At 69.1% G+C, this 23,012-nt stretch overlaps 1 protein-coding gene across 1 annotated transcript; it reads left to right on the top strand.

Annotated features, from left to right (window-relative positions):
- The first annotated feature begins 3,902 nt into the window (after window positions 1-3,902).
- HCN2 (hyperpolarization activated cyclic nucleotide gated potassium and sodium channel 2) lies at window positions 3,903-23,012 on the top strand. Its single transcript, XM_055344868.1, is given in 9 exon segments — window positions 3,903-4,558; window positions 12,645-13,068; window positions 13,907-14,068; window positions 14,934-15,152; window positions 16,357-16,503; window positions 19,425-19,665; window positions 19,834-19,998; window positions 21,655-22,307; window positions 22,309-23,012. Coding segments are annotated over 9 exon segments (2,727 nt in total). The 3' UTR covers window positions 22,369-23,012.

Below are 23,012 nucleotides of genomic sequence, written 5' to 3'. Positions count from 1 at the left end.
CCCAGCCTGGACGGGCAGTGCCGCCCGTGGTGACAGAGGTGGCCCTTCTGAGACTGGCCCCCAGGACGAGGGGTCCCTGTTCGGCTGAGCCTAGCCTGACCCCTGGGGGAAATGACAGTCTGGACGCTGGGTGGTGCTCTGGGAACAGGAGGAGGAGGCAGGGCCTTGCTACTGAGGCCCCCGCCTGGTACCAGAGGGGAAGCTTCTCAGAGAAGGGGACCCCACTGCCCACCTAGGGCCTGAGCTGACCCAGCACCTCCCCTGTGGACCTGGGCACAGGCCTCTGGCCCGGCCAGAGCTGAGGTCCCGGAGCGGCCAGAAATCAGGGTTCGGGGGGAGATTGGTCTTTTTCAAGGCTGGCAAGTTAGATCCCGCACAACAGTGTGAAGAAGGGGTCGGCCCACGAGCCACGGGTGGGAGGCCCGGCCCCCGGGGGTGGCTTTCTCAGGCCCCGGGCCGCCTAGCGTGTCCACCCGCCCGGCCACGTGCTTGGGCCTCCGGGCAGCAGCAGGTGGTTTCCCTGGGCTTCTGTGGCTGGAACAGGGTCCTTTATGGGGCCCCACACCTTGGCCTGGGGGGCTGCGGGCCTGGCCCTTCCCGCTGGCCATCAGAGGGAGCTACGCGCCTGCCACTGAGCAGGGTTTGGAGGCCACGGGAGCCCCTCTTTTACAGAAGGCCCCTGGGGTTGCACCCGCCTGGCCCTGTAGACCCCACTGCCCCCTGCTGGACAGGCCTGGGCCAGCCTCCCTAAGCCCTGGGGCGCCCTGGGGTGCCCTGGGGCACGAACCGCGCACACCGGGGGTGGAGGATGCGCCTTCCTCCTGGTCCCTCCGCGATGTTGACTGAGCAGCCCCGGCACAGCGGGGGCTGGGGTCTTTGGTGGACGGGCAGCGTTCCGGGGGGGCCCTGATGAGCTGGCCCCTCCCTGGAGGCGCTGCCAGGGCTCAGGGGCAACCTCCAAGCTCCCCCGAAGTCGGGGGTTCCTGGGGGTGTCCTCTGGGAAGCCAGGGTCCCGGAGCCCAGTGCGGAGGGGGTGCGGGAGCTCCCGGCCGGCAGAGCCTTGGGCCCCAGAGGGGTTTCCTGGAGCACGACCTGTGGGGGGGTGAGGCGAGGCGGCTGAGGCTTGGCCTCCTGACCCGCGGAGACGCCCCCGACCAGAAATAGCATGAAGGGCTCCCTCGTCACCAGCGGCTTCGGTGGCCCTCCGAGCCCTGAAGCCTCCATCCGTCCGGCTCAGCCTCAGTTCCCCCACAGTGGGATGGAGACAGCACAGGATGGGCGGGGCAGAGGGGCAGGGCACGAGCGATGTGCCCTGCGGCGTCCCTGGGCCCACAGATGGGGACACTTGTCCCAGACCGGGAGCCCCAGACCCCTGCCCCTTGCAGTGGGGGCCCCCAAGGGCTCTCAGGTCGGCAGCAAGGGAGCGATTTGGGGGCCTCACCCGGCAGCAGAGAAGATGGGACAGAGGTGTTGGGGTCATCAGTTTGGCCCTCCCACTTGCTGGGGAGTGCGGTCTCTGTAGGGAAAGGAGAGTCCCGGTGAATCCGCGGTCGGCTGACCCGGGGACCCCAGCTGGGCTGTGCGACACTGGGAACCGGGTGGTGGGATGCCCCGCCTGCCGTCACTGGCCGCCCCGGGCAAGGTGCTGGCGCGGGTGGCTCCCGGACTGAAGCCAGGGGCCCTGCCGCCAGCTGATCACACAGCGTGTCCCTGAGCCGCGGTGGGCTCTCCTGGTGGCCCCTGACGCTCAGAGGGTCCCCAAGCTCGGGGCCTCGGGCCTTTGCACCTGGACTTGCCCCGACTAGAGAGGACGCAGGGTCGGTTGGGGGGTGTCCCCAGAGCCCGTGCTGGGGCCCAGTAATGCTGAGCTGATGGGATCGGGGCTTCTTAGCAAAGGCAGCTTGAGGCCACAGACCTTTGTGAACTCGGGGTCTCACAGCCGTGCACCCTCCGCCGTCTGAGCGTCCACCCACCCCGGGAGCCTTAACAGCCTTTGTTGTCCCACAAGCCAGTCACCCTCCTGCCTCAGGGCCTTTGCCACCTGCCAGACGCTCTTCCCACAAATGTCCACGTGACACCAGCCCTCCCTTCAGACATCACCTGCCCCCCTGGGGAGGCCTCGGGACCTCAGCCCCAGCACCTTTGTCTTCCCTGTCTGGCTTTGAGTTCTGTAGCACTTAACCACCTTCCAGGGGGTTTGTCGTATCTATTAAATGTAACGTTTACTGTGGTGAGTGTCCCTTCTGCCCACCTCGCAGCAGGGTGCCCGTGGCCCAGGTCCCAGCCCACCGGTGCTGAATAAATGTTTGTTGAACGAATGCAGGGCATTGCGCCCTGGCCGAGTGTGGAGAGGGGGTGGGAGAGACTGCGGGGCTGGTGGCTGTCTGTCCAGGATGGAGCCTGTGGGACGGGGAGGAGTCGTCAGGACTTGAGGGCCGGGTCCCCAGGGCCCAGGGAGGGGCTGAGACCCCCCAGGTGACTCCCGGTCCAGGCCCGCCTCTCCCACTCCAGGCTCGGTGGGTCTGCCTCCTCCCCACTCTGTGCGGGAGCCCTGGGGCGCTGGCGGCCTGCCCAGACTGACAGGCTCCCAGGGTGAGCATAAAAGATCCCCCTTCAGCTGGAACACACATCTGCCCGGGGCGGGCTGCAGCCTGGCACTGCCAACCCTACTGCCTGCCCAGCTTCCCCTCGCTGCCTCAGGACGCGCAGCCCTGCCGCCCACCCATCTGGCTGCAGGTCTGGCCCGCGGGTGGGAGCGGCCCCTGGATGCCCGACCTGCTGGGTAGAAGCTCAGGAGACCCAGGCCTCTGTCCACCCCTGTCACCCGTGGGCACCTGCTGTGTGCAGAGACACGCTGGCGGGTGGATGCACCCGTGGGAGCAGGCATGAAGGTGGAACGTTCCTTCCCGGGTTCTCCAGGTCCCTTCTCGCTCCTGTGTCTCTGCCTGCTACTTGCCTCTTGGGACACCTCCTCCTCCCCTCTGGCTGTGCTGGGATGGGGGCCGGCGGCTAGGGACGGTCCCGGGCCTGTGCCCTCGTGTCCCCTAGCACCAGACAGCCCCCAACCTGATTCCAGCCCGGGACACGGAGCCTCAGGCGTCCTCCCAGAGCGCGGGGCCGAGTGGCCGGCCGGGCCTGAGCCGCGGGGCCAGGGCAGTGGGGCCCTCGGGTGCGAGTCCGCGGCCGCCCCGGGACCCTGGCTGGGCACGTCCCCGTTTTGAAGCCCACCAGCGCCCGGGAGATGAGCCGCCGCGGAACCTCAGGGCGCTGTTTGGGGCGGCATCAGCGCCGCTGGGGGGCGCCCCCTGTGGCCCCGGTTCCTCCCTTGCGGGCGGGGAGGGGGAGGCGGAGGGGGAGGGGGTGGCGGTGCGACCCCCGCGCACGCACGTCCCCGCGTCCGCGCCCGCCCGGGCCTTCGCGCCGCAGAGCACGGGCTCTTCTGACCCGTAAAACCCTCCTTTTATTACGGAAACTCTCGAGCCCACGGAGGAGGGAGGCCGGCGCGGCCCCGGGGACCGGCCCCAGCGCGGGGAGGCCGTGGCGGAGGCGCGGCCGAGCCCGGTGACCTTGGGCGCGTCCTTCCTCCCGCGGGCCTCAGTTTCCCTTCTGCGCCGAGGTCTGAGCGCGTCGCCCGGGCCTCCGGCCGCGCGACCTTGGGCCGTCCCCGCCTCCGCGGCCTCAGTTTCCCCGGCGCGGGGCCCGGGCGCGGCGCGCGGGGAGGGGGCTCCGGCAGAGGGGCCCGCGCCGCCCCGCCCCGCCCCGCCCCCGCGGCCCCGCCCCGCCCCCGCGGCCCCGCCCCCCGCGGCTCCGCCCCGGCCCCGGCCCCGCCTCCCCCCTCCCTCGGGCTCGGGCCGGCGGCGGCGGCGGCGGCTCCGCTCCGCACTGCCCGGCGCCGCCTCGCCATGGACGCGCGCGGGGGCGGCGGGCGGCCCGGGGACAGTCCGGGCGCGACCCCCGCGCCGGGGCCGCCGCCGCCGCCGCCGCCGCCGCCCGCGCCCCCCCAGCCGCAGCCGCCGCCGCCGCCGCCGCCCGCGCCCCCCCCGGGCCCCGGGCCCGCGCCCCCCCCGCCGCCGGCGCCCCGGGCCGAGGCGGCTCCGCCGGAGGCGACGGACGAGGGCGGCCCGCGGGCCCGGCTCCGCAGCCGCGACAGCTCGAGCGGGCGTCCGGCCACCCCGGGCGCGGCGAGCACCGCCAAGGGCAGCCCGAACGGCGAGTGCGGGCGCGGCGAGCCGCAGTGCAGCCCCGCGGGGCCGGAGGGCCCGGCGCGCGGCGCCAAGGTGTCGTTCTCCTGCCGCGGGGCCGCGGGGCCGGGGCCGGGGCCGGGGCCGGGGCCGGGGCCGGGGCCGGCGGACGAGGCGGGCAGCGAGGAGGCGGGCCCGGCGGGGGAGCCGCGCGGCAGCCAGGCCAGCTTCATGCAGCGCCAGTTCGGCGCGCTCCTGCAGCCGGGCGTCAACAAGTTCTCGCTGCGGATGTTCGGCAGCCAGAAGGCCGTGGAGCGCGAGCAGGAGCGCGTCAAGTCGGCGGGGGCCTGGATCATCCACCCGTACAGCGACTTCAGGTACCGCGCGGCCGCGGCGGCGCCGGGGCTCGGGGCTCGGGGCTCGGGGCTCGGGGCTCGGGGCTCGGGACGGACGCGCGGCGGGAGGGCGGGAGGGCGGGGCCGCGCGCCCCGGGGGTGACCTCGGGCCCCGCGCCGACCCCGGGCGCGCCCCGGACCCGCCCCGCGAGGCCCCGCCCCGGGGGGGGCGCGGGAAGCGCGCAGGCCCCGGCGAGCCCCCGGCGAGCCCCCGGCGCGCCCCCTCCCACGCGCCCCCTCCCACGCGCGCCCGCGGGCCGGGGTCTGAGCGCGGCCGGGCCGAGAGGACGAATAGAGGGGAACGTGGGCGCCGGGAGGCGGCGGAGCGGAAGGAAGGCGGACGGAAGGGCGCTCGGGAAGGACGCGTCCCGGAGAGGCCGGCGGCGCGGGGTGAAGGGCGCGGGGCCCTCGTCCAGCGGCTCCGCCCGCGCCGCGCCCCAGGGAGGCGCCTGCGGGGTCCCGGCCGGGGCCGCGGGGAGGGCGCCGGGCGCGCGGGGGTCCCCGAGCTGCCCTCCGGGGCCGCAGCGGCCGGAGCCGCGGGGCGGCGTGTCCGCGTGTCAGTGGGTGTGTAGACGTCGGTGTGGATCACGGCGGCGGATGCGTGGAAAGGCTCCGAGCCGGCCCGGCCCAGGGTCAGGCCGAGGATGTCTTTGGTTCGTGCTCCCTGGTGCGTGCCCCGTGGCCTGCGGGTGCGAAGCGTGCGTGTCACTGCGGGCCGTGTGTGTGATCACGAGCATGTGACTGCAGGGGGCGTGGGCCCGGGGCCATGGGCACAGTGACCCGGGGGCCCTAGGGGTGTGTCCGCGTGGTAGGTGTGCCGGGAGAGGGGCTGCGTGCGGGCGGCCGGGGCGAGCTGAGCTGTGTGCACAGTGCGTGCAGGGGGTGTGCAGGGGGTGTGCACAGTGTGTACAGGGGGTGTGCACAGGGTGTGTGCACGGTGTGTGCAGGGTATGTGCACGGTGTGTGCAGGGAGTGTGCAGGGGGTGTGCAGCGGGTGTGCAGGGGGTGTGCAGGGGGTGTGCAGCGGGTGTGCAGGGGTGTGCAGGGGGTGTGCACAGTGTGTACAGGGGGTGTGCAGGGTATGTGCACGGTGTGTGCAGGGGGTGTGCAGGGGGTGTGCACGGTGTGTGCAGGGTGTGCGCCGCCTGGGAAGTTTGAAGCCGCGAGGGACGCGGCCGGTTGGGCGCGGAGGGTCCAGCCGAGCGCGCGCGGCTTCAGCACCACGGACAGCGGCCCGCCGAGCCCCGCGGAGCAGGCATCCGCAGGGGGGACGGGGCTCCCCTGTCCTGGCCCCGCTTCATAGCTCAGGAAACAGGCGCCAAGGGGCGCACAGGCCCGGGACAGAGGTGGACGCCGGCTCCTCACCCTGCAGACCTGCCCTGGGAGGCGGAGGAAGCCTGCCCAGTGGCCTGAGTTCCCCGGGGAGGAAGGGGGTCCACACGGCGGGGCTGCGGGCGGGAGAGCTCGGTGTCTGCACTCGTGATCCGTGACCTGGCCGGCGGGCCGCGGAGCGACATCGGGCACACAGCGGGCAGGGGGCGGGGGCCGCAGAAAGTAGCCATTGCCCCGGGGCTTCTCCAGCACGTCCGCCTGCAGCAGCTGCCTCTCCCCCGCCGGCAGTGGGTGGCCCCGGCGTCCTGGGGCCACAGGAGGGGCAGTTGGCAGCCTGGTGACCAGCAGCTGCGAGGGCGGGCGGGAGGAGCGGGGCTTGCTGGTCCTCGTGCCCTTCTGAGCATGGTCACCTGTGAGGGTCCAGGCAGTCCACGTGGTGCGGGCTGAGCAGATAAACCGTACGACGGGGTGAGCGTGTCCTGTGGTCGGGACGAGGGGAGACGCCGTCAGACCGAACGCTTATGATACCCCCACGCTGCGATGCGGCAGGGCCTCCGGACCCTGTGTTTTGGCATCGTCAGCCCCTCCGATCCCGAACCGCAAGCCTCCTGAGGTCCTCCTGGGTCAGGTGCTGCGGGGACACCTTACTCATACGGATTCAGGTCCCATGTGGGCCGCGAGGTGGATGCGGCTGCCGGTCACAGGAAGGGAGCACGGACGTACAGCCGCTTGCCCAAAGTCACACAACTCATCAGGGGCAAACGGGGGGTTGATGCCTGGGCTGACGGCCCCCCGGTCCCGGCTCTGGCCCCAGCTCAGGCCCATGCAGGCCAGGAGGACCCGGGAGGAGAAAGGTCTTCTGGGGGTTGTGGAGATCGGGGGCACCCGGGCCTGGGCTGCAGGCGTGAGCGTTTGAAAGCGGTTGGCGGAGTGCCGGGCAGGGGCCCCTCTGGGCCCCGTTTCCACACTTGCCTCTTTCACATCTGACCCGGTTGCACAGATGCCATCCTCTCTGGCGCCTGCACCCTCACACTGTGCAGGATTGAAGGCAAAAGAGATTTTGGAGGGCGGCCCCAGGCTCCCTGCCCAAGGCCACGGGGTCGCCACTTCCTCGAGCTCTGACTTTGCTGCTTGTCTGGGAAGCTGTCCCCACGCCGCCCGGCCTGGCACACACCTGGCATCGAGAGCGGGGCAGTTAGTGTCTGGTGACCTGGAGCCACCCTGGCTGTGCCTCGTGTGCCCCGGGCCGTGGCTGCCCTGAGTGGACTCGCAGGAGTGGGTGGAGGGAAGTGTCGGGGCACAGAGCACGCCCCGGGGAAAGGCCCGATGTGCAGGGTGTTGGGGGCAGTCGCCAGCCCCCCTGCCCTGTGCTGCCGGTGGCTGGGCCTCCCTGCCTTGGTTTCCCCTAACTGTGAGGGGCTGGGCTGTGAGGACTACCCCAGCCATGCCGTCTGGTTCTCTGGGGATGCGGGGAGTTAATTCCTGTTCCCTTCCCCTGGACCAGCACCAACCTAGGGAGAAATGGTGGGCATGCGTGGGGCCTGCGGGGACCTGCTGGGTCCACCCGTCCTACTCTCTGCCACTTGACGCCGCCTCCCAGACGGTGACACATGCAGCCCTGGGGCTGTGGGGCCGGAGGGCCTGGCGGCACAGTCCTCACCGCCCCGGGAGAGCTTGGGCGATGCTGCCCCGGGAGAGCTTGGGCGATGCCACCTCCCCAAGCCTATAAGTGCCTCCCAGGTCTGATCTGAGTCTCCCCTGCCGCTGTGACTTGGGTCCCGTAGTCCCTGATCCTGGGCCACCCGGAGGCCAGTGTGACGGGAAGGAGAAGAGCCAGTCCCTCTCCTGCCCCTCAGAGGCATCTAGACGAGGCCAGGACCAGTGGACGCTGACCCGGGTCTGTGTCACGCTCTCTGGGGTCCCCAAGGGGCCTGGGGGGGCGGCGTGCGGAACACGATGGCCCCGAGGTCTCCCGGCCCAGATGGCCTGGCGGAGCTGTGGGAGATCAGTGCGCCGAGCTCTCTGCAAATCCCTGCATTAGCTCGTGGGAATAAATCCTGTATTATCCGGGGACGGGGGGGCCACGGGGGCGGGGGGGTCAGGGCCGAGGCTCTCCCGCTGCAGACCCAGCTCGTGGGCACCGGGGCACCGTAGGGACAGGGAGGCCTGTCCTCCTGTCAGGGAGGGGGGGAAGGGGGCTCCTTGGGCCTGCGGAGGGCAGGGGCCGGGCGAGGGACCGGGGAGGCCGAGGCCCCCTCCTCTCTCTGGGGCCCTCCTGCCAGAGCTTGGGAGTTGGGGTCCCCGCCTTAAGCACGTCGCATGTCCAAGGCCCTGGCCTCACCGTGACGGGGACCGGGCAGGGCCAGGGCGATGCTCGGGTGGGTGCCCACTGGCCCCGTGCCTGCCCCAAACCCACGCAGTGCAGGCCATCCCGTCTCCCTCCCGCCCCCTCCCGCCCCCTCCTGACCCTCCCTTGGCCAGCGCAGGCTTCCCGAGGTGTGCATATGTCCGTCGTCCCCTCCCCGGGCACCTCCCCGGGCACCTCCCCGGGCTGCAGAGCCTGCCTCCCACCCTCACCCAAGTCCTCGCATCTGCGCTCCAGCCCCAGGCCACCCGGCCGGCCGTGACAGGGGACGTCCCACCGCAGCCGCAGGACCTTGGCCCGTGCTGCTCCTCGGCCTGGGCACGCTGTCCCCGGGCTCTCCCCAACGGCTGCTTCTCCCCCTTGCCCGCCCGCCACGCCCTCCGAGACGCCCTCCCGCTCTGGCCAGAGGGACCCTCTGGGGTGCCCCCAACCACGTGTGGAGTGCGGGTCCCGTGGGCGAGGGCGCGGGGTGGAGCTGGTCTGCACGGGCAGCGGGCATCCTCCCCTCGGGCCCGCGGGGCTCACCAGGATGGCGCAGCTTCCCGTCCTAATCCCTGACACCGCCCGGGGGCTGTACCCGCACGGGCCGCTCAGGCCCTGATCCCGGTCCCCTGCTCGCTCCTGATCCCCGACCTCGGCCCTAATCCCTTCAGATTTGCCCGATCGCTAATTCCCGCCTGTTTCCCGCGGGGTTCTCAGCGCCCGGATCCTGGGGCGCCTCCCCGCCTGCATCTGCCCCGTCCCCCCGGGTCCCACATCTGGCCTGGTCCTGTCGCTCAGCACTCAGCCTGCCTCAGTTTCTCCATCTGAGCCCCGGGCCAAGGGGTGGTGGGGCTGGGCCCCCACGGAAGGCCGGTGCCCGTGTGGCAAGTGTGGGTGATGGGGGGCCGGGGCCCCGAGCCCTGACCTCCCCAGTGGACAGGCCGCTGCCCTCCCGGGGGCGGGGCGCAGTACACAGCACTGGGGACCTGGGGTTCCTCGGGGTGGGGGCCCCACTGGGGCGATTTAAACTACGGGATTTAATTATAGTCCTTGAAGGCGCAGCCCCGGGCCCTGCTGGCTGCCCCTGCACACCCCGCGCCCCTCCTGGGGGGGCCAATGTGGGAGGGAGGACGGCAGGGAGTCCCAGGCCGCACAGCCCAGGAGCGGGGTCGGGGTTGGGGTCTGGCTGAGGAGACCTGTACTCCCTGTCCCCCAGCTGGGTCCTTTGTGCCAGACCTTTGGTTCCCCTCGGTAGGTGCAGTGTCTGTCGGGGGGGGACCAGAGGGCGTGAGAGGGCAAGGGTCACGGCTCTGGGCACATACGGGGCATCCTGCTTAGAGCAGTGGGTCACCCTAGTGATGGCCCGGAGCTGCCACAGAGTCCTCTTCCCTCCCAGCCCCGCTCTGCCTCTTCGTACACCCAGAGGACCCCCTGCCCCAGGAAGACAAGCGGTACCGAGGGCCAGGGCCGGGGGCCACTCCCAGGGGCCAGGGCTGTGGACGCAGCCCCAGGTCGAACGAGGGTTGACCCTGACCCTGACCCTGAGCGTAGACAGCTGCAGTGTTGACAGAGGACAAGTCCTGGGAGCGCAGGCTGGGGACTCCCTGGCTGGGCCACATCTGTGTCGGATGCCTGCCCGACCCCCCGCCCAGGAGGCCCCCACACGCCAGCCCTGCAGATTGTTTCTAGGCTCCTCCTGGGGGTTTCAAGCTCCCCTCCATGGTTTCTAGGCCCCCTGGGGGTTTCTAGCCCCCCCCATGGTTTCTAGGCCCCAGGTGGGGGGTTTCTAGCCCCCCCATGGTTTCTAGGCCCCAGGTGGGGGGTTTCTAGCCCCCCCCATGGTTTCTAGGCCCCCTGGCGGTTTCTAGCCCCCCACCCAACCCCGTTTGTAGGCCTCTGGCCTCCTCAATGACTCTTTCCTGCTTTGTCCCAGGGCAGGCCCGGTTCAGGGAGGGTGAGTGGGATCAGAAGCCTCACACCGTGGAAGCGCTGGGGGCTGGGAGTGGGGAGGGGGGCAGCAGGCAGGTGGGGCCCCTCCATCCCGGATCCCAGAGCCCGGCTGCATTCAGCCAAAGGAAGGCCTTAAATTTTGAGCAGTTACTGGATTTTGCCCTTAATACGACCCCCAGGTCGTCAGTCCCTTTCGCCCCGTCCAAGTGTCCGTCCCGCCCCGGGTACTCCCGTGGGCCCCCCTCCCCGCCCCGCCCGTGCCACCCCCCCACCCCGCTGTGGTCCTCTTGCACTGGGGAGGCTCTGCCCGCCAGCCGAGGGGCTCCCACCCCCAGCTCCTCCGTGGGCCCGGGCCGTGGACTTGCCCGCGGCCGCACCTGCCAGCAGGCGGGAGAACTGGGTGTCAGCCCGGTCTGGCTGTTGCCGCCCAAGTGTGAGCCGTTGGGTGCCTTCCAGCCTCTGGCTCTCGAAGACTGAGCTGCTGTGAACATCTTGGTACAAATTGGTTTTTAATTTTTTTCTCTTCCTCTTGGACAGCTTCCTTGGGATCGCTTCCCCGAAGTGGAAGCCCGGGTCGCCCCGCGGGCGGTGTTAGCGCCCCTCCTTGCAGCGCTGGCCAGAGGGCGCCTACTTCCGTGACTCCCAGAACCGGAGCTCACTGGGGCCAGGCCAGGCTGCATCTTATGGCTTTTTATTTCTTTGGGCTCATGTCGGCGAAACCCAGCCCTGGGCCTGGGCCCGCGCTTCCATCCGTGCGGGAGGAGGAGCCAGGGAGCCGGGCCCGTCCTGCCCAAGCAGGATTGAGCCTCCTCTAAGTGCTCGTGGGCCCCGGGCCGCGACGGGGAGAGCCCCGCACGCACCTGCCTGGCGGGGGAACACCTGGACAGCTAGCGGGCTCACCCGGGGGTCACTCCCTGCGGCGTCACGGGAGAACTAAAATACACGATCAGAATTTGAGACCCTCCTTTACCTGAACCTAGACGGGCTGTGTGGGCTCCGGCCCCAGATCTAGGGCATGTGCTCCCCTGAGACCCCCACCCCACGGTCTCAGAGTGTGGTGTCGACGCATATGTAACAGAATTTGGCATTTAATTGTTTAAAAATGTACATTAATATGGCATTAGGTACAGTGACAATGTTGTGTGATCACCACCACCACCCACGTCAGGACTTTCTCATCCTCCCAAACAAAACTCCCTGCCCCCCAAAAAAAAAAAAACAAAAAACTCCCTGCCCCCCATGTCCTCCCCCCCGGGCCCCCCCAGCCCCCTCCCCGTGCGTGGGCGAGCCCCACGGGGCCTCCTGTGTCCGGCTCCCTCCCTGAGCGTCGTGGGCCGGGGTTTGTCCCCGGGGCGGGTGAGGGGGCCCGGAAGCTTCCACCGTTGTCTGTTGTGAACCATGGTCCTGGGAATGTCCTGTGAGGTCATCTGTTTGAGTTCTTGGGGTTCACACCTAGCGGTGGAATTGTTGCGTCAGACGGAAATTCTGTTTACTTTTTTAAAAAGGATTTTATGTATTTATCTGAGACAGAGCGAGCGCGTGGGAGGCAGGGAGGGGCGGAGGGAGAAGTGGGCTCCCCGCGGCGAGCAGGACTGGACCCCCGGACCCGGGATCAGGACCTGAGCCGAAGGCTTCACCGACGGAGCCCCCCAGATGCCCCCTGGGCTACAGTCTTGGGGAGCCAACGGCACGGTGGTCCCAGGGTGCTTGTGATGCACGTCCCCGACGGCCCGACCGTCCTCACGCTGTATTCACAGCTCGATGCACAGCCTGGGCCTTTCCCGGGGACCTCCCCGGGGGCCGCTGAATGCACCTGGGGGCTTGCATCTGCCCCGGGGTCCTGGCAGTGGGATCAACCAGTCCCCACATCCTCAGGAGCATTTGCCGCCCTCCGGCCTCTCGGCTCCTCCCGCCATCCGCCCCCCTGCAGGCCTCGGTCCCTTCCTCGGTCCCTTCCTCGCTGCCTCTGCCCCCCGGGGCACCCGTACCCCGTCTGCGGGAGCCCAGCTGCTCCGGACACTGGGGTGCTGCCCCCAGCCCGCCCTCCCCTCCTCCCTCCTCCTTGCTGGTCTCCCCTCTCCTTTCTCACCCAGACTGGTTTCCTGGACGCTCACCCTGCGTCTCACATTTGGACCTCTGGGGTCATGGGGCACACTTAGCCAGTCTGGGGCCACCTCTTGGGCTCTGTCGGGCCTCCTGCTTCTTCCAGGAGGGCAGGTTGGAGGGACCCAGGCTTGGGGGCGAGCCCAGCGGGCAGTGGCTTGCTGGCTAGGCGTGGGAGGGCTTCCCGGAGGCGGGGTACACAGTACCTGGGAGTCAAGACCAAAGTCCTGGCTCCACGGGAGGATGCGAGATCCGGGCCGGTCCTCGGTGGGGACGTCAGGGCCCGCAGGGCACGTGCGGGCGGAGGCCGGGGTGACAGCGGTGCCTCGCCCCCAGGTTCTACTGGGACTTCACCATGCTGCTCTTCATGGTGGGAAATCTCATCATCATCCCCGTGGGCATCACCTTCTTCAAAGACGAGACCACGGCCCCGTGGATCGTGTTCAACGTGGTCTCGGACACGTTCTTCCTCATGGACCTGGTGCTGAACTTCCGCACGGGCATCGTGATTGAGGACAACACGGAGATCATCCTGGACCCCGAGAAGATCAAGAAGAAGTACCTGCGCACGTGGTTCGTGGTGGACTTCGTGTCCTCCATCCCCGTGGACTACATCTTCCTCATCGTGGAGAAGGGCATCGACTCCGAGGTCTACAAGACGGCGCGTGCGCTGCGCATCGTGCGCTTCACCAAGATCCTCAGCCTCCTGCGGCTGCTGCGCCTTTCGCGCCTCATCCGCTACATCCACCAGTGGGAGGAGGTGAGCCCACGCGGGTGGCGTGGGGGGGCGGGTGGGGGCGGGCAGGTGGGGGGGCAGGGGGCGCTGGGTGTGGGCGGGCGGGGGGGTGGAGGGTGTCAGGTGTGGGCAGGGGGCTGGGGGCTCTGGGTGCGAGCAGGTGGGGCGGGTGCCTGGTGTGGGTGGGCGTGGGTGGAGGTGTCAGGTGTGGGTGGGGGGCGCCGGGTGCAGGCAGGTCAGAGGAGGGCACCTGGTGTGGGTGGGCAGGGAGAGGAGGGTGTCAGGTACGGGCAGGGGGCGCCGGGTGCGGGCAGGTGGGGGGAGCAGGGAGCTCTGGGTGCAGGCAGGTGGGGGGGCGGAGGGTGTCAGCTGCGGGGGGGCCTCCGGGTGCGAGCAGGTGGGGGGCGGGGGCCGCCGGGGGTGCTGTAAGGGCCTGGGTGGAGCCACAGTGCAGGGAAGTCGTGGGGGTCCCGGGCGGCCCGGTGAGCACGGACCAGCGCAGGCGCCCTCCCTTCCCGGGCGCTGTAAGAGGAGGAGCCCACAGCCCCCTCGGCAGGAGCCCAGCGGCTCAGAGGGGCCAGATCACGGGAGATCACGCCTGCCCCCTCCCGCTGCCCCAAGTCGGGCCTCTTCTGGGCCCGGGGTCACCGACCCCTGCTCCCACGCCCTCCCCCCTCCCCCCCCCCCCTCCCCCTCTCTGGCGATGTCCCCTCCCCCTTCCCCGCCGCCACCAGGCTTGAAGGGGACTGTCTGGGGGCTTTGGAGACGAGGCCACGGGCGGGGCCACACGCGGTCGCCTGGGGCACTGTGGAGGGGAGGCAGGGGGACCCTCAGGCGGGACCCTGACCCGTGCGCCCCGCAGATCTTCCACATGACCTACGACCTGGCGAGCGCGGTCATGCGCATCTGCAACCTCATCAGCATGATGCTGCTGCTGTGCCACTGGGACGGCTGCCTGCAGTTCCTGGTGCCCATGCTGCAGGACTTCCCGCGCAACTGCTGGGTCTCCATCAACGGCATGGTGGTGAGCGGCGGGGCTCGGCCGGGCGCTGGGGGGCTCCCCTGGCTTCCCTCGGGCTTGCGGCCCCTGAGGCCCGACCACCCAGGCGGCTCCCAGACCCCGCGAGCGGCACAATGACCTCGTCTGTCACCAGAGATGATGTCATCGGCTCGCAGTTTTCTTCCGACTGATTCTATTCTCGGTGACACACATGTACTTAAAAGGCAGCTTTATTTATCGGGACCCTGAAAGGGGAAGGCAGGGTCACGGGCCGTAAGAACAGAAAGCACAGTGGGGGAGCCCAAGCACCTGCTGGTGCCCGGCTGACACCCCGACTGTGTACAGGGCGCCCCGGGTGCCAGACAGCAGCCTAGGGTGATGAGCCTGCCCGGGGGCCGAGAGCGCCCTCCCCCCGCCCCCCATGGCCTTGACCGACCCCCCAGGGGCCATGAGCCCCCCTGCCCCCCATGGCCTTGACTGACCACCCGGGGCCCCGAGCCCCCCCGCCCCCCATGGCCTTGACTGACTCCCCAGGGCCGCGAGCCCCCCCGCCCCCCATGGCCTTGACCGACCCCCCAGGGCCCCGAGCCCCCCCGCCCCCCATGGCCTTGACCACCCGGGGCCATGAGCACCCCCTGCCTCCCATGGCCTTGACTGACTCCCCGGGTCCGCAAGCCCCCCCGCCCCCCATGGCCTTGACCGACCCCCCAGGGCCCCGAGCCCCCCCTGCCCCCCATGGCCTTGACCAACCCCCCAGGGGCCATGAGGCCCCCTGTCCCCCATGGCCTTGACTGACCACCCGGGGCCACGAGCTCCCCCTGCCCCCCATGGCCTTGACCGAGCGCCCGGGGCCGCGAGCGCCCTCCCACCGCCCCCCATGGCCTTGCAGAACCACTCCTGGAGTGAGCTGTACTCCTTCGCGCTCTTCAAGGCCATGAGCCACATGCTGTGCATCGGCTACGGGCGGCAGGCCCCGGAGAGCATGACGGACATCTGGCTGACGATGCTGAGCATGATCGTGGGCGCCACCTGCTATGCCATGTTCATTGGCCACGCCACTGCCCTCATCCAGTCCCTGGACTCCTCGCGGCGCCAGTACCAGGAGAAGGTCTGAGGGGGACGGCACCCTCTGGAGGTCTGGGGGCCCCTGCACCGTCCCCCGGCCTCCTGTGCTGTGCTTGGGGGGGCCGGCAGGGTCGGGGGGGCGCTGGGCACCTGGAGGGCCGGTGCTGTGATGAGCAGGAGCTGGAAGGGCCCCGAGGCGGTGACGGAGGGAGCGGAGTCTGGGGCCTGGGGGGGACGCAAGCCGAGCAGTGGGAGCCGGGGGTCCAAACGCGCTGGGGGGGGGGCTGTCTCAGAGGCGGGCTCACCCCAGGATCTCCGGACCAGCTTGGGAAGGGCTGGGGCAGGAGACACGTGGGGCAGAGTCTGCGAGCCCTGGGGTCGTGCGAGGACACACGCCGCCGCCCTCAGACGAGGTCTCTGGGGCCCTGGGCGGGGGCAGGGTCTGCAGGGCCAGGCCTGGGCCCGGGTGGGCGGCGGCCAAGCTGCCTCCTGGACTCCGCCCATGCCCGGCTCTGCTCCCTAGTGGCGGTTCCTGGCTGCTCAGCTTGAGCCCCCCCCCCCCCGCCCCCCCACCCCCCGCAGTGCCAGCCGGGTCAGCCGGGTCAGCTGGGCCTGGAGCCAGAGCCCCCGGCTGTCCGGAAGCCACGGGCCTCACACCCAAACATGAGCTGGTGCTGCCACCCGCCCGGCGTCACGGGTTCCGCTGAGCTCAGGGCAGCTGTGTGCGGGCGGAGCCCGGGGGGAAACGGGCTGGGAGACCCCTGGGGGCACCGTCCTGGGGACAGCAGGGCCTGGCACCCCCACCTGCTGCCCACACCCCCGCCCTGCCCAGGAGGGGCTGAGCCAGTTTCTGGAAAGATCTCTGGGGAGGGGAGCCAGAGCCAGCGGCAGGGCTGGGAGCCTCTGGGACAGGGTCTGGGATCTGGGGCCTGAGCCTCTGGGACAGGGTCTGGGATCTGGGGCCTGAGCCTCTGGGACAGGGTCTGGGATCTGGGGCCTGAGCCTCCGGGACAGGGTCTGGGATCTGGGGCCTGGGGGGTCCATCCACCTCTGATAAGGGCCCGCAGTCCCGCCGTCCAGCCGTTTCCCGGGAGGCAGGGAAATCCTGCCCTCGTATACGCTGCCCCCAAATGCCGCCCAGAAGCTCCTAACGCGTCTTGCTGTTCACCCGCAACTCAGAGTGAACGGGGCACCCCGAGTCTGTTGTCGTGGTCGCCGCTGACCCGGGCCCCCGCCCCGTTGTGCAGTACAAGCAGGTGGAGCAGTACATGTCCTTCCACAAGCTGCCCGCCGACTTCCGCCAGAAGATCCACGACTACTACGAGCACCGCTACCAGGGCAAGATGTTCGACGAGGACAGCATCCTGGGCGAGCTCAACGGGCCGCTGCGGGAGGTGAGGCGGGGCGGGGGAGGGCGGGGGAGGGCGGGCCCGGGGTCACCCCCGACCCAGCGCCGCCCCTCGCGGCCTCAGGGACCCCGGCCCGCCGAGCCCACCCACCCGGCCGCTGACAGCAGCAGGGACGACGTACGTGGCCTGCGTGTTCTGGGCCTGAGACCGGAGACCCCGGCGTGGCCGGCAGGCCCTGCGGCTGCCTCCCCGACCCCAACCCCGCCTCGGGCCCGAGTGCCGCGTCCCCCTCCCCCCCCCACGTGTAAGGGCACCTGTCACCAGCTCCGGGGCCTCCGCAGCCCAGGACCACACCTGCGAGACCCTGTTTCCGAGTCAGGTCCTGTTCACGGGCACCTGCGGTCGGGACTTGAACACAGGATTCGGGGGACATGGCTGAGCCCGCAGCCCTCAGCCGGCCGTTCTCGGGCACCTGCTGTGAGGCCCGCCCTGCACCCTCCGGGAGGCCGGGGAGCCTGCAGGCCCCCGGGTGGAGGGCACAGCCCCGGGGAGGGAACCAAGGGCCAGGGGGAGGGGGAGGGAGGCGGGGGGGGATTCCTTCGGGGGGTGGGGACCATTGCCCACAGGAGGCGGGCACTCACCAAAAACCTTTAATTGTACTGGATCATTCATTCATTCATTCATTCATAGACACAGACCCCACAGATCAGAAAAGGCACACGGCCCAGTAGTTTGTGGGGCTTTTCGAAATATTTGTGTATTTAAAATCATCTCCACACCCCGCGTGGGGCTCGAACTCACGACCCTGAGATCAAGAGCCACAGGCTCTGCGCACGGAGCTGCCCAGTGCCCCCGACCAGCGGCACAGCCACTACCACCGGCCACAGCCCTGGGTCCCCGGAGGGCATCCCCCGTGACCTGTTCTGTCCCCAAACAGAGGTGCGCGGCCTCTCCCAGCCCCCATGCTGGACGCTGCCCGCCGGGGGCCCCGCAGATTGAGGCCCCGGGCCCTGCCCTCCTTCCCTGAGCTCTGCGGGCACCTCCGCCATCAGCGGGGTGAGGGCCGAGGGTAGGGTCCGGGCCCTCTGGGAGCGAGCACGAGGGATACGCACCCCAAAGCCCAGGTGAGAGGAGCCTGTGGGGAGGCCTCAGCTGCGTTTCTCTTCTTCTGAGCGACGCTGAGCATCTTCCCACGTGACGATGGGCTGTTTCACTTGTGTTTCTCCGAGAACCGGCCACAACTGTCGCTGCTCTTTTGTCCTTTATGTTTGGGGGACTTTGTGTGACACAAACTTCCACCCCAATGGCTGTTTGTCCTTTAACTTTGCTTATTGTGGGTTTTTTTTTTTTTTTTTTTTTTTTGCCATATGTGATTTTCATGCTGCACGAGCGCTTGCTGTATGCAGCAGGTAGTAAATACGTGCTTGCTGTGCCGAGTGGGTGTTCCGTGTTCCACACCTACTCTCTGTATACAGCAGGTGCCCCGTATGCTTTCTCTACATAGCAGGTGCTCAGTACCTACTCTCTGTATACAGCAGGCACTCCGTACACACGTGCTGTAGGAGGCCCCCATACCTGCCTGCTGTATACAGCAGGTGCACAGAGCAGACTTTTCTGGTTTGGTTTCCCACGTGTGGGTCCCCTTGGAACGAGCCTGAGAGGCCGTGTGGGGAAGCGATCCGGGTCCGTCTCCCGCTACCCGGCGGCCGCGGCTGGTTTCGCCGGGTGGCTTGTGGGGCGCCCCCAGCAGCCGCCGTGCACGGGCGTCCCTGGGCTTGCACCCGGCCCCCCATGCCCACACCCGCGGAGGCCGTGGAGGCCGTGGGGCGGGCTCGTGGTGTGGGGCCGGCCCCCCTCCGCTCTCCTCCCGGACTAGCAGGCTTTCCTGCTGTTCTTGCTGAACGACGTTGCCGGCCTTCAGCAGCTCAAAAGCAAACCCGATGGCACGTCCTCTGCGATCCCGCGACACGTGTGACTGAACGGGGACAGCGGACGTCTTCCGTCGTTGTGGCGGCGAGGTGTTCCGGCGTCCGGCCGTGCCGCGGGGGGTGGCTCTGCATCCTCCCCAGACAGGCGCCGGCGCTTCTCGAGCCCGGGCCGGCAGCCTTTCCTGGCCGTCCGCCGGCGCAGGTGGGGTCTCTCCAAGCCGCGACCTCTTCCGTGGGGTCTTGTCTGTGCAGAAAGGCTGCTGGGTTTCTTTCCAAGGCTAAGCTCCCCCTTTGTTGCAGTGTCGTACTGCAGGCTGCGCTGGGGGGGGGTGAGCGCGACACCCTCACGCGGCCACCGCACAGTCGAGCCTGGGACGTTTCCACGCTCACCCTGAGGAGTCCTTTACAGGCCCTGGGTCCTGATGCCGCCTTTTTCATCTTCGCGCTGGCCGTCTCGACTTGACTCCTCTTACTGTTTTATTTCATTTATTTATTTTTTAAAAATTTTATTTATTTATTCACGACAGAGAGAGAGAGAGAGAGAGAGAGAGGCAGAGACACAGGCAGAGCGAGAAGCAGGCTCCATGCAGGGAGCCCGATGTGGGACTCGATCCTGGGACTCCAGGATCACGCCCCGGGCTGCAGGCGGCACCAAACCGCTGGGCCACTGGGCTGCCCTCCTCTTCCTCTTTCAGTTTCCGTGGGTTCTTTTGGGTTTCCCAGATCACCGTGTTAAAAGAACAGTCGTAAAGAGCTTTAGTGTCACTTTGTCCTTCCCGGTTCTCGTGCCTCTGATGGCCTTTTCCTGCCTGACTGCACAGGCCGGCGTTGCTCACACACACACACCTTTTCTTGCTCCTGTCTTTGGCGGTAAAAGCTCGGGCTCCGCCCCGTAAGATGCCGCCTCTCAGGCTCAAGTGCCAAGCTCCGTTGGTAGATGAAGAAACTGCGGGATCTGAGGGAGGAGATGGGCCCAAGGTGAGGGCCCGATGGACACAGGACGGTGCCCTGCGTCACCCCTGCTTCCTGCCCCTGCAGGAGATCGTCAACTTCAACTGCCGGAAGCTGGTGGCCTCGATGCCGCTGTTTGCCAACGCGGACCCCAACTTTGTCACAGCCATGCTGACCAAACTCAAATTCGAGGTCTTCCAGCCGGGCGACTACATCATCCGCGAGGGCACCATCGGCAAGAAGATGTATTTCATCCAGCACGGCGTGGTCAGCGTGCTCACCAAAGGCAACAAGGAGATGAAGCTGTCCGACGGCTCGTATTTTGGGGGTGAGCGCCTGTGGGGACGGGGGTGGGTGCAGGGCAGGCGGAGGCCAGGAGGCTGGAGCGCACGCCTAGTCGGTGGGAGGCCCGGGCGGGTGGGGCGGGTGGGGCGGGTGGGTGTAGCCGGCGGCTAGGACCTGGCGGGCTGAGGCCGGCGCCCTTGGCCACACGCAGAGATCTGCCTGCTGACGCGGGGCCGGCGCACGGCCAGCGTGCGCGCGGACACCTACTGCCGCCTCTACTCCCTGAGCGTGGACAACTTCAACGAGGTGCTGGAGGAGTATCCCATGATGCGGCGGGCCTTCGAAACTGTCGCCATCGACCGCCTGGACCGCATTGGTGAGTAGGCCGGTCTCGGGGGGCATCAACCCGAGATGAGGCGGTGCGGCCCAGCCGGGCCTCCGGGCCCCCACGAGTCCCCAGACCAGGCTCTGACCTGCTCTGTCCCTTGGCCAAACGTGGCCCTGGTTTCCTGAGGAAGAGGAAGCGTGGGGAGTTCCCAGTTGTGCAGAGCTTCTGCTCACGTGGCAGATGTTTGCTGAGCACCTGAGTGCCAGGAGGTGTGGGTGGTGGGCCAAGAGGCTGTGTCGCAGGCCCCCCGCAGGCTGATGTCAGAGGAGGGGGCGTGGGGGTGGCGGGAATGCCTTGTGAGGCTGGGTGGAGGCCAGGATGAGTAGCCGTTGCCAGGCAGACAGGGACACGGCATGTGCAAAGGCCTGGAGTCCAGGCAGCTGGAGAAGGGGGCGGGGGGAGGCAGGGAGCAGGTGCACGGGGCCGAGTAGGCCGGGGAGGACCTGATGGGACTGGCGTGGGACAGGTGAGTAGTACACAGGAGGGAGACGGGGCCTGGCTGTGAGCGAGGTGGCCTTGGCTGCAGGGAGAGGCAGGGGGTGACGTGAGAGCCCTCAGGGCTTGCTGACGACTAGCTACGGGAGTCGGGCCGACCGTGGCCCTCGCTGCTATTTGGGGGAAAAAAGACAACAGGAAAAGCAGGCCTGGGCGGAGTGCAGAGGTGTTAGAGCAAAGGCTTCCCGGTATACAGAAGGCATTCAATTCACGTTTATATACAACAGGCACTCAACCATTTGCTCTTACAGTAGGTGCTCAACATATTTGGGAGGTGCTTAGATATGTTTGCTGTATACAGAAGGCTGTCCACACATGCTTGCTATGTATGTGGCGGGCACTGAGCGCTCTGGCTGTGTACAGGCAAGTGTTCTCCGTGTGTTGCTGTACACTGCAGGTGCTCAATACATGGATTACTGTACACAGCAGGTACAGTGCACGCTTGCTTTAGCATGATACCCGCTTCGTGTATACAGCAGGCACCTCATGTGCTTGCTGTATACTGTGGGAGCGCAATACATGTTTACTGTATACAAAAAACCGTGCTTGTGTCCCAAGCACGCTGGCAGTATACAGTAGGTGTCTCATGCCAGCTTTGCCTACGCAGTAGGTGCTCAATGTGCTTCCTACTCACAAGTCCTCGGTTAATGCTTGTTGTATACAGCAGGTACTTGATACCTGCTTGCTATACAGGGTGGCAGGTTGTGCGTACTTACAGCATACAGTAGGTGCTCAGCTCTGCTTGCTATCCATGGCAGACAGGTGGTATCTGCTGTGGTCAGGGGCTCCGTGCATGGGGAGTGCTGTGTGTGCCGCGGCGCAGACGGAGCGCCCGACACCTGCTTGCTGTGCGCGCGTGCGCTGTCCACGAGCTTGCTGTACACAGCGGGCGCTCCGTGCATGCTTGTCGACAGCAGGTGCGCGTCTGGCGCCAGCAGGTGCGTGGTGCTGCCTCGGCGCAGGGGGCACTGTGCGTGCGGCCGTGCCTCGCCGGTGCTGCCGGGTGCGCTGGGCCCGGCGCGCGGCCCTAGGCCCCCGGATGCCGCGCCCGCTGGGTGCGTGCAGGAGGCGCCGCATGCATGCCGCTGCCGGGGGAGCCCTCCCCGCGCCCCCCGCCCGCCCGCGCTGACGCCCCCGCCCCGCCCCCAGGCAAGAAGAACTCGATTCTGCTGCACAAGGTGCAGCACGACCTGAACTCGGGCGTGTTCAACAACCAGGAGAACGCGATCATCCAGGAGATCGTCAAGTACGACCGCGAGATGGTGCAGCAGGCAGAGCTGGGCCAGCGCGCAGGCCTCTTCCCGCCGCCGCCGCCGCCGCAGGTCACCTCGGCCATCGCCACGCTGCAGCAGGCCGTGGCCATGAGCTTCTGCCCGCAGGTGGCGCGGCCGCTCGTGGGGCCGCTGGCGCTCGGCTCGCCGCGCCTCGTGCGCCGCCCGCCCCCGGGGCCCGCGCCCGCCGCCGCCTCGCCGGGGCCCGTGCCCGCCGCCGCCGCCAGCCCCCCGGGCGCGCCCGCCAGCCCCCGGGCGCCGCGGACCTCGCCCTCGCCCTACGGCGGCGCGCCCGGCTCCCCCGCCGCCCCCCGCGCCGGGCCCGCGCTGCCCGCCCGCCGCCTGAGCCGCGCCTCGCGCCCGCTGTCGGCCTCGCAGCCCTCGCTGCCCCACGGCGCGCCCGCGCCCGGCCCCGCGGCCTCCGCGCGCCCCGCCAGCAGCTCCACGCCGCGCCTGGGGCCCGCGCCCGCCGCCAGGGCCGGCCCGCGCAGCCCGGACCGCAGGGACTCGGCCTCGCCCGCCGCCCCCCCCAGCCCCTGGCGGCCTCGACCCACTGGACTCCGCGCGCTCGCGCCTCTCGTCCAACTTGTGACCTTCGCGCGCCGCCCCGCGGGCCCGGGCGGGCCGGGGGCGGGCCGTCACCCACACCAAAGCCATGGCATCGCGCTGCCCGGCCGCCCGCCCCAGAAGCCATAGAGGAGCCCAGGCAGTAGTAGTCGGCGGGCGGGCGGGGCACCCCCACCCCCGCGAGCCCCAGCCCTGCGCCCCCCACCTCGTCCTCGCCCCCCTCCTGGCGGCCTCGCCTGCGTGTGCGAGCGCGGGGGCTGCCTTCACCGCGGTGCCTCAGTTCCCCCAACTGTGAAAGGGGACGGGGCGGCCGCGGCCGGAGGAGGAGGCTGTGGAACCCGCCGCCCGCCCCGTAGGTGGCCCGCCCGCCCCCGGAGGATTCTGTTTTTTAAGTGCAATACTCGGCCGCTGGCTTCCTGCTGCCCCCATCGCTCACGCAATAACCGGCCCGGCCCGTCCGCGCGCGTCCGTGCTGACCTCCCCGGGGCGGGCACACCCAGCCCCTCCGAGCCCGGCGTCCAGGGCCCGGCAGGCCCCGTGGCGCCGGAGCGCGGGGCGAGGCCAGGCCACCGTCGAGATGAATGTACTGACGAGCCGAGGCAGCAGCGCCCGCCGCGCCCCACGCCCCTAACCCCACGCCCCCATTCCACGCAATAAACGACAGCATTG

The sequence above is a fragment of the Nyctereutes procyonoides genome, unplaced genomic scaffold (genome assembly GCF_905146905.1).
Source record: "Nyctereutes procyonoides isolate TBG_1078 unplaced genomic scaffold, NYPRO_anot_genome, whole genome shotgun sequence".
NCBI lineage: Eukaryota > Metazoa > Chordata > Mammalia > Carnivora > Canidae > Nyctereutes > Nyctereutes procyonoides.
The sequence above is the reverse complement of the archived record's forward strand: the minus strand, read 5'-3'. Positions and strand labels throughout refer to the sequence as shown.